This window comes from Melospiza georgiana, chromosome 11 (assembly GCF_028018845.1).
Source record: "Melospiza georgiana isolate bMelGeo1 chromosome 11, bMelGeo1.pri, whole genome shotgun sequence".
In the NCBI taxonomy this organism is placed as follows: Eukaryota; Metazoa; Chordata; class Aves; order Passeriformes; family Passerellidae; genus Melospiza; species Melospiza georgiana.
Window position 1 is genome coordinate 2950959 of NC_080440.1, and position 16257 is coordinate 2967215.

General features: G+C 45.6%; 1 protein-coding gene across 2 annotated transcripts in view; it reads left to right on the plus strand.

Annotated features, from left to right (window-relative positions):
• The first annotated feature begins 2151 nt into the window (after window positions 1-2151).
• The window catches only part of LOC131088318 (contactin-3-like), a 99503-nt gene continuing 85397 nt past the window's right edge, over window positions 2152-16257 (plus strand). The window contains exon 1 of one of the 2 annotated variants that reach the window (XM_058032260.1): window positions 2152-2190. In XM_058032260.1, coding sequence (XP_057888243.1) covers window positions 2167-2190 — 24 coding nt within the window. In that variant the 5' untranslated portion in view covers window positions 2152-2166. Of the gene's footprint in view, window positions 2191-2886; window positions 2930-16257 lie in introns of those variants that run through there. The other variant, XM_058032261.1, reaches the window with a different exon arrangement.

The window sequence follows — 16257 nt, forward strand, 5'->3', positions numbered from 1 at the left end:
GCGTCCGGAGGGCCTGGGCTGTGCCGCGCCGGGCTGTGCCGGGTTGTGCCGCGCCGGGCTGTGCGGCCCCGGGGCGGTGAGTTGAGGAGCCGTGAGGGGCGGTGGGCGGGAGATCGCGCCGGGCCCGCCCCGCCGCCGGGAGCGCGGCCAGCGCCGCTCCAGAAGAGGCGCCGGGAGCCGCGGGAGCCGCAGGATTACGGCGCTGGCTCCGCGGGGAAGGACGGCGCTGCGGGGCCGGAGCGGCTCGGCTGCAGGTGGGCAACTTCGGGGAACAAAGTTGGGCAGCGGTGAGGGGAGCGCAGAGCCCCCCGCATCCCTCGGGGGGGATGGAGCGGGGCAGCGGCACCGGGGACACGGCCACGGACACCGCTCCGGGCGCGTCCCCGCCGGGCTCAGGGATGCAGCGGCACCGGGCACACGGACACCGCTCCGGGCTCGGGGGCTGCAGCGCCAGGCACGGGCGCTTGTACGTGCCGCTGCCCGCTGGGGTGATCGTGGCTGGTGGCATTGCGAGGCTCCTCACCCGCCTGCAGGGAGCCGCTGTCCCCCCCAGTCCGTGTGTTCCCGGGCCAGGGTTCCGCCGGGCGCCCGCGGCTCCCCCGGGGCTGGGGATGCGCTCCGGGTCCGGCGGCGCTGGAGCGTGCGGCTGCCGGCGGTCTGAGCGTTTGCACGGGGTTTGGGCTTTTTTCCCCTGTAAAATTGTTCTGAGTCTGGAGTTGCTCAAGTTCTAAATCTGAGAGGCTCTGGCTTTGCTTTTAATTAAGTGTCTCGAATGCGAGAAGGCGCGCACGGGAGCTTGCCCCCAGCTCTGGTGGCGGTGCTGGTCTGAAACAGCCCCCGCACCGCGCCAGTGAACGCTTGTTGAAAAGCGCTTCCCTTTCCCTCTCGAATGAGAATTTCGCTCTTTCTACACGTCCCCCGCGGCCGTTCGGGTTTGACCGAGTCGTGGCCACGGCGCAACTTTGCTGTCAGCCGGGCAGAGCAGAGCGAGCCGGCCCCACAGCCGCTGCTGCCTCCGCTCCCCGCGGCAGCCCCTGCAGCGCTCCCGGCTCTGCTGCTCCTTCTCTGACCGCTCATCTGCCTTCCCCTGCAACTTCATGGCTCATACCTGGCTGGGTGCGAGCTGCTGGTGTCCCCAGCACCGTGGGCTGTCACCTTGTTGGCAGTCCAGCGTGGTGCCTGCTGTGGTTAACCCAAATCCAAGCACCATTTTGTTGGAGGCGTCGGAGGGAGATCAGCCCGTTCCTGATGGGGAGTGATCCAGGGATAGCCTTGGGTGGGAACTGGTTAGTTAGGTTTGCCTTATTGGTGCCACTGACACACGCACAGAATCGATACTGATTTTTGTTGTTGTGTTTTTGTTGTTGTTGTGTTCTACACGGGGGGAAGAATGTCAGTATTTCTATTGAGTGCCAAAATCAAAACCAAGACCTTATGAAGAACAGGAAACTCTCCAAAGTATTGACTACTGTATTTTGCAAGAGAAACTTGAACTCCAGCTTAAGCTGCATGCCAGGCTTGTTCAGTGATGTATTTTTGAAATGTACGTGGGAAATTATGAACGAAGCACTAAAATCAGGACTGGAAATACTGAACTTGTAAGCACTGAAAGTGTGCTACTACCCATGTGGAATTGTTCCAGAAAGTTGTTTATCATGCAAGAGACTTCCCACAGTAATCTGGCAAATGTATTTGTGAAAGCATTTGAGGGGAATGATTGGTGAAGGTGCTTAACTCTTGCCAAAGCACTGCCGATTTGGTGCTGGGGCTGCAGTGAAAGGAGCTGTGAGCGCTGTCCTGCCACGCTGGCTCTTCCAGGGCTCCCAAAGATCCCTGCTCCTGCTGCTTCTGCCACTTGCTCCCTTGCCCAGCAGGGGATGGATGGAAGCACTGCTGGAGGCTGGGCTGCGTTCTGGAATAAAGCAGTGGGAGGTGCTGCTGGGAGCGCAGGATCTGCCAGCTGCCCGTGCCTGTGGGGTTTTTCCAGAGTACCCTCCCAAAGATCCCTGCTCCCTCTGCTTCTGCCTCTTACTGCCTTGCACGGCAGGGGATGGATGGATGGAAGGAGTTGTGTTTTCTGCAGTAAAGCAGTGGGAGGTGCTGCTGGGAGCACAGGATCTGCCAGCTGCCGGTGCCTGTGGGGTTTCTCCAGAGTGGGTTTTGTGGATGTCACCTCAGTGGATAGAGCAGGTAGGGGCTGTCTAGTTGGTCTGCAGCTTGGTTTTTTCTGTGTTAAAGAAGTTAAACCACTGGGATTTGTGACAAGCTCTGGTGGTGACTCCTGTGGCTCTGTCACTCACTCAGCTCCAGCGTTGGTCACCTAAGTTGGGGTCTTGTCCAGAAATCCAAGCATGCACCCACCCACCCTGCAAACCCTTGAGCTGGATGTGAAATATGGACCTACCTAAACGACTTGTTCTTTAAATTCCTGAAGATCACGTCACCGTAGCTAAGGAGCAGTGCCGTATTTTCTTGTCACTTTTCTATAATGCTTCTGAAGTTTCCACCCACAAATGCTTCCAACCACTTGTGCAGGGGCGGTGGTTTTGGTTGTTTGTTTTTTTTCTGAGCTAGCTTTGCTGTCTTTGATGTTGTTTATGTTTATGTTCTTGTGGGAATTTTCCCATTGCAATACCACAAGAACATCTTAATGTTGTTGTGATACAGCAACGGGAGGTTTCTGCAAATAGATTCAATCTTTTTACTGTTCTTCCTGGAAGAGGCTGAGTCTTACAAATGACATAAGCCAGTGGTTTTTATATGTGGAAGTGATCATCAGGATTTTCTTTGATACCAGAAGATGCAGATTAACTGCAGTTTGCAAGTGAGATTTTTTTGTGTATTCACAGTGGTGTGAGGAGTCTCTGAGGAGCCAGCAAACCTGCAGGGACAGGGAAGGGATCAGTGATGAGGAGTGATGGGGCTGGAGGTGAGCATTCCTCCTGACTTTGAATGACTTGAGAAGGAATTATAAGCCTGGTCTTGGTTTATTAAAAATCAAGGAAAATGGGAAGTTTGTTCACGCATAAAGTAATTTTTTATCCTTCTTCGTGCTCAGCTTGCAGCTAGGTCTGTCTTGTTGTGCTGTCAGATCCATAAGCTCCCAGTTCATGTTGGGAAACCAGGGAGCAGTGGATTAGAGCCCCCTGGGATGCATGCAGACATGGAAGTTGAACACTGCTGGAGATACAAGTGATGAAAAATGACTTTTTCAAGGGACCTGTGTGATGCAAGCCTTACTTAAGCTGCCGTTGTGCATGGATGATGTCAGGATGGGTTAAATGGCAGGATATCTGAAATTAACTTTGGTTTGGAGAAGCTTAGGAAATTAATGTTTTGGTTCTTCAGAGCTGAATGTGCCACTGGAGCTGGCTCTGGAAATGGACTTGCCTTGGTGCTCTGTTGCTGCTGTCCTTAAAATATATCTGCAGTGACAGCAGTTCTTGTTTCAGGTATTGTTGGTTGGTTTTGCAGCTCTGCAGCTGAAGTTTGCCTCTCTCAGCCAAAGCAGGGATAGTTCACTCAGTGATTATCCCATTGAAAAACAACTGGAATGCAGGAAAATGAAATTGGAAGAGCTGTAGTTCCCTCCTGTGCCAACATCTCCACCTTTGATTTAGTGAAGCCGTTTAGAATTGTGGCCCGAACTTTGCACTGGAGATTTGATGGTCCACGTTTTGCAAAATGTGATGCAGGGAAATGAATTGCAGGAAAAAATTAAATAATTACCAGTGATACCTTGTAATGTGCCTTAACCAGGAAAGGATTAGGTAAAGGCTGCAGGTTTGCATAAGCTGAGAAGCACTTTCCTGATTCAGAGCTCAAAAAGCCACACAGTTCTTGGTCCACTGAGACAGATGAAAACCAGATCAGAGCTGATGGCTTTTTAAACAGAAGTGTGCCCAGGAGAGCACTGCTGGGGTAACAGGAGTGGGGAAGGGGGCAAAAAACCTTTGGGCTTTGACTGCAGTCAACTGAAATTTATTTATATTGATTTATTTATTTTTTTTTAGTGTGCTGTCTAATACAAAGAAAAGACTTAATACAGATTGAGGGGAAGTGGCAAGAGTTCAGAAATCTTATGGATTCTCAGTCTTGATTGAGTGAAGGTGGTGGGCAGCTGGTGAAATAATGGAGTTAGGTGGCATTTTATTAGTGTAAAGTTAAAATCTGCATGTTGAAATTTGGTGTGAGAAAATCCAAATGAAGTGCAGGTCGTAGTGTTTATAGCATTGGTTTTATTTTTAAACAGCAGTCAGTTTTATACCCCTAAAATTTCACTTTTTAAGTGTAGTCAAGTATGATAATATTATGTAGAATAAGTAATACTTTCATTTGGCACAGCTTAATGTAGGAATTTTTAACAGATTATAACATCCAGGTATTTTTCTCTTGAAAAATTAATCTATTAATTAATGTCAAGAATAATTAATTAGCTGGCCGAGGTGTTGCACTTCCAGCTGGGGGAGGCAGCAGTGGGAGCTGCTGAAGTTGTGCTCAGCCCTGGACAATCCCACCTGCAGCTCGTTCTCTTCTGGAGAAACCCATTTAATGGGAACAGCCAGGATTTGAAACCTGGACATGTATTTTAGTGTTTTCTTAATCCTGCTTGCACACAGGAGGAACTTTATCTGTGTTTGACTGAATCATGGAACGCTTAAAATCTGGACTGCAGAGCTGGGGGCTCCCAGAAAATGAGCTGTGGGCTGCAAAAGGCTTGGGAGTGAGTGGTGATAGGAGAAAAGCAGGGATAACCAGACTTGTCTGTATTTTCTTTTTTTGTCAGCCAGTTCTCGGGTGCTGGCAAATACAAATAATGCATTTCTGAGCTGCGGCGTGAGGGGGAAGCACTGCCTGTGATGGCAAGGAGGTGTGAGCAGGAAGGAGCTGGAAAAAATCTCTGTGCAAGGGAAATCTGACTTAAAGACAGTGCCACCAACCTCCCTGAGACCTGGGGACCCTTGTGCCCCCTGATATTCTGCAATTCCAGGGCGGAGCAGGGCTCCAGGTGTGTGAGCAGCTCTCTCTGCGTTCCTGAGCCCAGCAGAATGAGTGCAGAATCGCTAAACTGGTTCAGCTCTTCCAGATTAGTCCCTCTACACTGGGTTCAAATGAAGAAAACTAAATAAAGCGGTTTTTAACCCTAATAAGCCCTTTGTATGGTGCATAAAGGAAGCTCTGGAGTCCAGAGCTGCTCTGTCTGAGGGGTGATGGACACAGCACTGCGAGAGGCACCAGGTAAGGGCAGATCTCCTGCCATTCCTATGCATCTATTTCTGTCTAGTTCCCTTGGTTTTGAGATCCCTGGTTGAGGAAAAACCCACTTGTACAGTTAATTTTAACAGAGAAGTGAGAAATCTTGAAATTTACTGTAGCTTTGAAAAAAGTGTTTTGAGCCCTGTTGAAACATTACTGTTAAATCCAGCTTCCTTTTCCACCAACATTACAAGTGGTAATGAGCTACCCTGGTATTAACTATTCTAAAAACTCTCCTCTCACTATTCCTGTTTGAAAAAAATAAAATAAAAAAAATCCTACTGCTTTTCCAGCCCTGCTGAAATCACAGTGCCATGCTCCTGATGTGGGAAGCATATTTCACTTCAATAGGCCTTGACAATTCTGAAGAGTATTACTGCTCAACATGTTCAGGCCTTTTGTGAAATGTAAAATATAATAAATTACAGCTGTTTGTAGCTGTAAACCTCTCATTGGAGTAAACTAGTGGGGAAAATCAACTGGTTTTCCACAGTCTGGCTTAATGTGAAGCATGTCCAGCATCCCTTTTGCTTGTGCTGAGGTCAGGACAGTAATTTCCAGTGAACTGCAGTACTTGACTACATAAGGAGCAATTCCTGTCTAATCCAATCCAGGGTGGATCAGTAAATGATAAATTCTGTTTAGCTTGCAAGCATACAGATTTTCATAGTTCATTTGCAGAAGGATCACGCATCTCTGCATTTGAAGACATTCCATTTGTTGGAGTTGGCATCTCTTAGCATTCCTGGTGAAATGTGCAAGATGAAAAACACTGTTCTAATGACATATTACTGTGGAGTGTTTTACAGGGAGAAACCAGCAAATTTAGCTGCAGAAACCACTGTTTATTCCCCTGGTTATTGCAAAATATTTTGATTTATCCTGCATTCTTAAAGCTCAGTGCAGTCACATAGATGTGTCTGTCCCACCTGTCCATCTGTCCTGCTGCTTGAGGGGAGCTGGATTGTAAAGCCATGAAAACAGGGTCTGGTTTTGCCAGAATGGGGGAGATACTTGATTTTTTTGTGGGATGCTGGAGCAGGTAATAGCCCTTGGTGTGGCCCTGGGTGGTGCAGTTCTCACATCAAAAGCTCCTGACTAAAATATCAGCATTCCTGTGATGACTTTTTCTTTGTTTAATATGAAATTTTTGGTGCCTGCTGCTAGTGGGGTGCAGGTTGTTGTGTGGGCAAAGCAGAGTGGGAGGAGAGCTCTCTGCAGCACCCTGGGTAATTTAACATCTCAGCCCAGTGGGTTGGTGCAGCTTGTAAATGACAATAAAAAGAAAAGGCTGTATATGCATGTTTGCTCTGCCAGGGTACTTTATAAAGCAGGCTGTAATTGGGAACATCTCTGCCAGGTCACTGCTTGTCCACCAGCACCTCTTTACCTCTGAAGTTTGTGTGCTCAAGCAGGACAATTAAATAATAAATGACCTTTTTTTCACTTTTAAAAAACAAATTCTCTAAAGAAAGAGGATGAAGAACCAACCATTAGCATCTACCCTGACACAGCTGCTGTTAGGATCAGAAGACCCCAGGTTTCTGTGTTTTGCAGTCCTTCAAGAGCATCAGTTGAGCATTTAAGGGGATGTTTTTAGCAGTGTGCACCTCCTCTGGATAAAGATTTATCGATGCTGCTGAGCTGTTATGTTTGTGTGTGTGTCAGTGGGGTGTGAAAAGCACCTGTTTGCACACTGAGCTTTCCACCCCACAGAAAAGGTTTTGTTGTTTCAGACTCAAGATCTCATCATTGATCCTAAGAGAAGGAAGATTACCTTGATTTACCTGCTCAAATGTCTTCCTGCTAAAAAGGGTAGAAGTTGGCTGGCTGAATTAATGCTGAAAACTTGAGTTTTGTGCGTTGGAGTTGAATTACCTGGAGCTGTGTTAGCCCAGGGCTGCACTCACAGCCCCCAGGAGCTCTGTCCCATCCCTGCCTGCCTGCAGGGGAAATGCACTGAAATGGGTTTTTATCCTTCTAGAAAAGATGAGGGGCAGCAGCTGCTCTTGTAACCCTTTCCCATTCTTGGCACTGACTTCTGTTCTCCTCTTGACTAAGCAGGAGTTAACTTTAGTCCTAGGAGGAGCTAAATTAATGTAAACCAGAGTTATTTTCCCCTTCCCCTGATTTTTAAGGGGCTGAATTCTCACGCAGCGCTATTCCTCTCATTGATTGTCACATCTTTGCTGTTGAGATTCTAAAAATCCTGTTGAGATTATAGTGGAAAAAGCAGTGAAGCCTTACAGAGAACTGGCAAACTGTTTGTAGAATCAAATGCAGTTCTTGGAGGGGTTGCATACACCTGGTAGTTTTCCTTTCAGTTGTGGAGCTTAATCTGGTTACAGATCTTGCAGTTTTTCAATTTCTCACTATAATTTTTGTAGCTATTTGATTTTGAATCTCACATTGACTATATTTGCTATTGTATTGCTGAAGAAAATAAAAATTGCTATGGCCCTGGTGAAGAGCAGTGTTTCTAATGCTTTAAAAGCTGTGGTTTATTGTCTCCTTGAGCGCCTCTTTTCCTCAATAAGCTTAAAATGCAAACAGAAGAGGTGTTACATCTAACAGTGCTGTTCTTCTGCCACTGTTAAACGAAGGATAAGTCAAGTTTCATGCCCTCTGCTCCTGCAATAAGAGATTGTGGATTTTACTTGGCACTTTTTTTCTGCAGCAGGTTCTTCCCCGCCACAGAGCTGTGCTTCACACACTAAAATCCTGAGATTAGAAAGCTCCAGTCTTTCACCAGGTGCACTTGGAGACTGGAGAGTTACTCTGCAGATGTGTCCTCTTAGAAAAAAGCTGAAACAAGCTGGACCTTGAGGAAATTCCCCATTCTTTTCCAGAGCACAGCCTGGGAGCCCCTGGAGAGGAGAGTGGTGCCAGCCCCTGGGGTGTTTGCTGAGCCCTCGTCTGGTGTGTGACATCCCTGGAATTGGTGGTGGTGGCACTTGGAGCCTCTTCTGAAGGCACTGAGCTGAAAGAAGGGACTTTTCCCATCTTTTTTCAGGCTTTCTTCAACAGGAGCATCTTTCTCCTGTTTGTTACTCATTCAGTTCCCAGCTTGGATGGAACTTAATCAAGCCTGTTGTAAGTCCTGAGGGCTTTGACCTTGTCCCTGTCCTGTCCCATAAATACCCTTGATGAGGCCCCTTGTGGGTTGATAGGTTTATTTCCAGGTTTATTTCCAGATGAAGAGTCTGAACAGCCCTCAGTAGTTGTGTTTGGTGACTGGAAGGGCTGCAGAGTTTAAACTCCTTTCTAAAGCTCTTCTGCTTTCAAAGGTAGCACCACCAAGCAGCTTCTTCATAGTCAGGTGTAAAAATCTGTAATCCTCCAGTTGGAAATGTGAAATAATCTCTGGCTCAGAGGCTGGTTTGGGGCTTCTGTGCCATTCCCCAAGTCATGCAAGGGAAACATGAAGGAAAACAAGCATGGAACTCATCTCCTCTACTAAACCATGCCTGACTCTTCCTAGACAGGTTTTTCTTGGGAAGGGACTTGGATTTTTGCTTCTTTCCTTGGTCAGAGGGCAGGATGGCTCCTGAAGTGTCTGTCCCCAGTGTAACTTAACCTGAGCACTGTTTGCCATCACTTCTGGATGCTCTCCAGAGTTAAGAAAGTTGCATAAGCTCCTTATCTGGAGCTAAGCAGCTTAAGGAAGTTGCAAAGCTCCAGCGCCTCGTGCTTCTCCTGTGGAGCTGTTTTAGCTCAGTCCTCTCTTCCCCCAGCATCTGAGCATCCTGATGCTGCAGGTTTTGATAACCTGCTCAGTTATCTCCTCCTGCAAGAACAAAAAGCTCCCAGACCTTTGTGTGGCTGTGGGTACAGAATGAAAACACAACAGTAAAATTTGCGAAACTGATAGAAAACTGTGCTGTGGTTTGGGATTAAATCTGGAGTTTTGTCCAGTCTGTTCTCCTCCTGAGGTGGGCTCTTGATTACTTCATGCAGAATAGGCATCAGTTCTGATCTGGGTCATTGAATCCTTTTAATTCCTCACCTGCTACCTGCTGCCTTTTTGGGAACCTTGGACATTATTGTCACAGTAGGTGTTTCCAGTCTGAAAAATTATGTCTTAAACTAATAAATCCCTAATGACATAGACACACTTACTTCTGGTGTCCAAGGATGTCCTCTGTCCAGCAGAAAATAGTCCAGAGTGACTTTTTAAAGAGAACCAGGCTTGGAATTTTTATGTGGAGTATGCAACAACACCCTGAACCTTTTTTTTTTTTTTCCTGCAGTCAACCTAGCAAAAGAAGCAGAAGAAAAAAGTCTCCTCTCCTGATGCCCCTTTACAGTATTGTAACAAGGGCAATCTTCTCCCAGCCTTGGCTGCCTGCAGCCGGGACAGAGGAATCAGCAATTCTCTGTATTTTCAGGAAAATTTGAGGTGCATTATTCCCCAGAATAAGCACTGCAGACAGTGAAGTGCCTGCGATTCTAATGCAAATTTCTTTTAATTCTAGATTGGTAAAGATCGACATTTTTCTTTTCCAGAAGGCTCAGCTGCTTGTCCAATAAGCCAAATTAAAGATGGTAATGGACATTCCATTCTCAGATTGATTTATTCCTATGCAGAGTGATTTGAACTGGTTAAATGGCGCCTGTGCAAAGGGGTTGAGAAACAGGCAGGGATGGCAGCAGAGAGCTGGTGTGGTTTCCTTACTGTCGCAAAATAAATGTTAATGTTGCACTGATGGAAAACCCATTTGCTCTTTCCTTTTGCAAAGTTTAACTCACAGTGAACCTACAGAGAATCCCAGAATGGTTTGGGTTGGAAGGGAACTTAAAGGTCATTCCAGTCCCATCCATGGGACATCTTCCACTGTCCCAGGGTGCTCCAAACCCCAATGTCCAACCTGGCCTTGGACACTCCAGGGATCCAGGGGCAGCCACAGCTGCTCTGGGCACCTGTGCCTCTCTCCAGATGCTGTTCTGGGCACTCTTTTTATTTGTTATTTATCCGGTTCCCTGCCAACCCTCCTGAGGAAAGCATTATTCTGATAAATTGCACAAGTTCTCTTTGCGTTATGTGGAGGATTTCTAAAAAACCCAGCCCTTTGTTTTATGTACCTGAGACTTTTCCTGATTAAAAGGGGTTGGTACTTCTAGAAACAAAATCCCACCAAGGCTTTATCATCAATTGGCAAAGCTCTTGTGTTCTTCCTCTCCATGAAGTCCAATATATGGAGATCCAATTAATATTATAGGAAAGTGAAAGAAGTCCTGAAAGTCTCCTTTCATATTAGGCTTTGAAAAATCCTGCTTCTCTGATTCATTGTGGTCAGGTGAATTTAATGGTCTGCTTAATCAAAAAAAGAAAAAAGCTAAAGGCTCCAAAAGCCTTTGTAGAATTAAAATTCTTTTTTATGAGTTAAAAACATGCATTGCAGGCACAGCTTCAAGTACTCTTGTGCAAGCTTTTTTTCGTTGATGAGTTCATACTTTGTTCTTGTGTTAATGGCACCACTTCAAGCCAGGCACAATGTGTTCCTCAAGGCTCTGATTTTCACCTTCTCTCCTGTACAGTGAAGGATGCAGAGGTGTCCCAAATATTTCAGCAGCTGCAGCCTCTTTCAGGCCATGTGAGAAAGATGTGACTCCTCAAATTCCATATTCAGCTTAGAATCACCTCTCCCTGTGAGGAAGATGAGAACATGACACACACAAATATCCATTCTTTAGAGAGAATCTTTCCTCCTGATGGTGGTAACTCCAGAAAAATGAGATGCAGAAAATCTGGAGTTCTCTGGGAACATCTGGAAAGAATTCAGGGATTCTGCTGCCCCTGGGTCTGACAGGTTTGGGAAGAAGTATTAGGTAGGACTGTGCTTTAGCACAGAAAAATACAGATTTATTGGTGGGTTAAATTTATGTAGCACATCTCTAGTCTCTGTTTTAAAGGACCTCTGGTGTCTTTGGCCTCTTCTTCCTTTGCTGGCTCAAAGCACAGGACTGCTGTTACACCATATAAACAGTTTCCAGTCTGTGCTTTAAATCAAGGTGCTAGTGGATCTTGCTAAAGGGAATAAAGCAGCTTTGTGTGCCTGGAGCCCAGCACAGAAGGGCTGAGCTCTCTGGTTCAGTGGGTTTATTGGTTTTTAAAGAATTATGAATTTAGTTTGAGGTCATTTCTGGAAAAGCACTTTCTCTTGGTCTGCACTACACGATTAATGGCGAGAGCAACGCCAAGTGCATTAAGACATGAAGTGAACCTTGGAGATCTGAAAGAAAAACAGCATCTCCTCAGGCCTGGGGCTTGCTGCTGCTTTCCTGTTGGACATGGTGCAAAGGAATTGTTACTCTCCGAAGCAAAGTGGTATTTGGGAAGTGGAGCTTTTGGGTTAGTAAAGCTCCCAGTGTGACTTTCCTGGAGTTGTACCTCAAACTCACTTTGGTGCCATAATGAACCTCGCAACAATATTAACATCAGCATTATGGAATAAAGCTCCCGAACCTCAGAATTTAAATTTGTGCTTGTTTCTCCATCCCCGTGCATGGGCTCTGTCTGCATCACCCTTGTGGAGATTTGTTTTCCTGCCAGGGCAGAATGCCAGAGGATTTTGTGTCTTGGTACTTTGAATACTTTACAAACCAATTAACCTCTCTCCCCATCTTTCTTTTCCTTCCATGTTTTTCAGACCTTTGTCAGACAGAGATTTCCTGATTTGAATTTAGCTCCTAAGTCAAGAAATTGATTTTTTCAGCTCTTTAGATACTCCTCGGTTCATCACCACTGAACGTTATCTCAGTGTAGCTCTCTGCTCCTTCCAGTTTTGTTTGGGTTTTTGGTGGTTTTTTTTTAAACCAAAGCTCTCAAATTTGCCCAGCAAAGGCAGTGGAATCTTTATCACATCTAACCTTGTACTGATATTTAAAGGGGTCTTGTTAAGTAATTTAAATACTTGCTTGGTTGTTTTTCTTTTTCCTCCCTGAAAGTGAGGCCTCATTACATGGGAAAGATAAAAGAAGTGTTCCAGAGTTGTTTGGCTAAAAAAGCTTTAAGTTTTCTTCACTGCTTTTGGTGGATCAGCCACATTTGCATGCATTAATCTTGGGATGGGCTGTAGCATTCATCTCTTAGTGTCAGTGGAAGAAAACTTACTGGAATTTAACCTTTAATTTTTGCTTTTTTGGTCTTATGCTGAGACTTTTCCTGAAGACACAAGGAACAAAGATCCCCATATAATAATGACTGCAATATCTAGATTGTACAAAACTGAGATGAAATTCCCTTTCCATCTCAGGGTGCTGGACTCCTCCAGCAATGAGTTAATGAAGCAAATGTGTATCAAAACTAATGCTGGAATTAAGTGGATTAATGAAGGGGACCAGGGATGTGGACAGCAAAACCGAGGAAGTGAGGAGTGGCAGGAGGTGGCAAAGCGTTTGTTAAAATGAAAATAATAACTGAAATAACATATTCTGTGTTATTAAAAATAACCATAAAATGGTTTGATTCTCTTGCTCTCTTATGTGAGAGAAGACAAATCAGCCACACTCATCATCCCCTGAACTTCTCTAGTGGGATCCTCATGGTCTCCTGTGGGTTTTGTTCTGCCTCCTGGTTGGGTGTTTCTTCTCTTACAATCTCACTTTTTGATTAATATCTGTGCTACTGGTTTGAAATTTGGCTGAAATGCAGTATTCAAGTTCTCAGGCAATGTCTCATAGTTTCCTTTGTGAAAAAGAAAAGAAACTTTTTCACAAAAATATTTGAGCATTTTATTCCTGTTCATAAGAGAGAGGAAACTCTCTCAGACTGAAGAACTTTTCAAGTGAAACTTCATAGACATCAATGCAGATTAAGCTGCCTTGGTCTCAAATAAGAAGTAGAAGGTGGGGGGGAAAAAAGTGCAGAAATGGGTTCAGCTGTAACCATTCAGCTGTGACTTTGAGCTTTTCTCTCCTTTCACATCAGTGCTCTGTGCTGCCGGGGATTATTTTCCTGCATGTGACTCGGAGGGAGATAATCACAGACAGGATAGATTAGGGGCACCTGTGGCCATATCTCCCAAAGCTCAGTTCCTTGCTGAAATTGGTGAATATTTCTGTCAAGCTCCTCCATTCCCACTCTCTCTCTGTGTATATATATTTGAAAAGAATAAGAAGAGGCTGGTAAAGCTGTATATGAAATGTAAATTTCACATTTTTTTCCTTTATTCCTCTTGTTTGCTTCCCTGCTGAAAGCATCTGTCCCATTTTCCTCTCTTGCTTTATTATTTTTTGGGAATTAGTTGTTCTTTTGTGATTGAACAGAGAAAAAACATCTCCTTACCTGTTGCATCTTGGGCTGTAAACAAATGTGATGCTGGAGCACCTATTTTGTATCAGCTTTGGTCTGGGGATTTTCACTGGCGTTGGTCAGGAAGAAACAAATGTGTAGTAATAATAAAACATCAAATTCACACCATGTGTAGGATCAATTTAGAGGACAATCATCTGCCTTTGTGTCATGGAATACATTTGTTTGTTTTGAGTTGTTGATGGATTAGACTCCCTCATGTTAAAAACCCCAAATAAAACCAACCCAGCCATCAGAGATCATCTGCAGGGCAGTGGGAAAAGCTGTCCTGTCTTGCTCTGAGTAAACTGGCCAGAAAAGTCTGCATTAAAATTCATTATTTAAGAGTTTAAAATCTGCTGTCTTGGAGGCATTTTCCATTTAAAAGCCAAGCTGCGGCCAGGGCTTTGTGGGAAGCCCCAGTGCCATGGTGGCATTTGGGTGGGAGAGCTGCAGGTTCTCATCTTTTCATCTCTTAGGAATTCTTTTTAATTTCTCTTGGGAAAAAGAAGTGACTGTCCTGCATTTTCTGGAAAATTCCTGGCTAATTTTTGGCACTAAGGGCAGCAATAGGGAGCTCTGAAAATCAGAGTAACCTCTTAGGAGAAGTTAAACATTGCCCTGATGTCAGTTCTGGCACATTTGGGTGTTGAGAGTATCTTTGTGTTGAATTTTACATTGTTTTAAGTTGCAGAGTAATATTGTCAGCACTTTTTAAGTGGAGTTTCTGTGTCGCTGTTTTGTGGCATTTAATGGGCTGTCTGTGGTTGGTTTTTGTCGTTTCATTTTTAATTTGTTTTCAGTATTTTTGTTGAGGACAGGCTTCATGTTTGTGTCAGATTTTTTGCTCTGTTTATTCAGTTGCTTGCTGGCCTGTTGTCACTTTGCTCCCTGGCTGCCTCAGTTCAGGATCTGCTTGAATTTCCCTTCTGGGATTTGCTCAGGTGTAGGATCTTGTCCTACCCTGTGATTTTTTGAGCAGAGATATGAGGGAGAACAGCACATTCTGTTAAAAAACATATTTGAGGAAGATGGTTTTGCCATTTGCTGTAGCATCATTGGGAATTCAGCAGCCTGTAAATTTTTGATGAGGAGGGAACTGTTGACAAATTGCTGCAGGTGACCCTTGGAACCAGGGCAGCCAGCATGGATCAGCATTCCTGCAGGGGATCCGTGTGGGATGTGGGTGTTAATTCCAGCTGGACACCGGAGAGAGGCACAGATCAACTTTGTTCTGGCCAGGGAATATCAAAGTGGAATTATGTATGCAGGGGAAAGTGAGGAGTTTTTATTGGGGCAGCAGTGCAGGATGAAAGAGGCTTTTGAAGCTGTGATTCGTGGTGGATGGCAGGAAGGTGCTTGCACAGAAATGCTGATTTTTGTGCCTCACCAGGGACTGCTCTGAGTGTGCTGGTCAAGGCTCCAGACTCAGGAATGAGGTATGAAAGGACCCTGGGCTGGTGCCAGCAGGAAAGGGGGGATCCTGCCCTGTGCCCAGGTGAGCCCCCACCTGCAGAGCTCAGAGAGCCCAGAGGAGGCTCCAGGATGGTGCCAGGGATGGAGCAGCTCTGCTGGGAGGAAAGGCTGGCACAGCTGGCATTGCTCACCTGCACAGGAGAAGCTTTGGAAGCTTTGCACCTGAGCTCATGGTGGCCCTGCAGGAAACATGAAGAGAGACAATTGTCAGGGGATGGAGGGGCAGGACGCAGGGAATGGCTTCCACTGCCAGAGGATGGATTTAGATGGGATATTGAGAATAAATCCTTCCCTGTGAGCGTTCTGAGGCCCTGGCACAGGTGCCCACAGCAGCTGGGGCTGCCCCTGGATCCCTGGCAGTGCCCAAGGCCAGGCTGGATGGGACTTGGATCAGCCTGGGACAGTGGAAGGTGCCCCTGCCATGGCAGGAGGTGAAACGTGATCTTTATGGTCCCTTCCAACCCAAACCATTGTGATTCCAATGGTCATCCTTCTTTTCAGGGACTAAGAATTGTCCTAGCATTGAACTCTCCTCCTCCACCCCAAGGCTCCCTGTGCTGCTGGCAGCCCTGCAGAGTTTGGAACACAAATGCACACACATGAGTCGTTCCTCTTATGGAAATAAAAATCACATCTCACCTTTCCCCCCACTGCAGCTGCACAAGCCAGAGTTCACCCGACTTCATATTTGATTATTTTTTAAAAAAATTCCAACAGCTCTGATTTATTTATCATAATTCTCCAGCCCTGCATTATTTTGAAGTGATTTGTGACATGCTGTCATGTGGGTTCACAGAATTCCTGACCTCTGGAAGTACCTGCCTTGGGATGCCTGGTTGGAGGTGTTGACCCATGAATGTTATCAGAAGGGGTCTGGAATTGGTAGGTCACAGGGGAAAAGCCTGAGGCACACAAATTATAACAACAGGGGCCTGAAAATAACAGAGGAAATGCTTGATTTTTGACAGGTCACTCTTCTGGGGAAAAAAAAAGACTTTTAGTCTCTGATAATTAGTTTAAAACATTGTTACTCTGAGAAAGGAGGAATTATTGGGCACAGCACAGGTCATGTCATCAAGGGTGCATTGCAGTTTTTACATTTTTGTGTTCATCAGCGTGGGTTTAAATGCACAAGTTGGTGCTGTCGCTGGTTGGGAAGCCATTTAATAATTACTGAATTACTGAGTAATAAATGGAGATATTTAAAGTAGCAGCTGAAGTTGGCTTTTGGC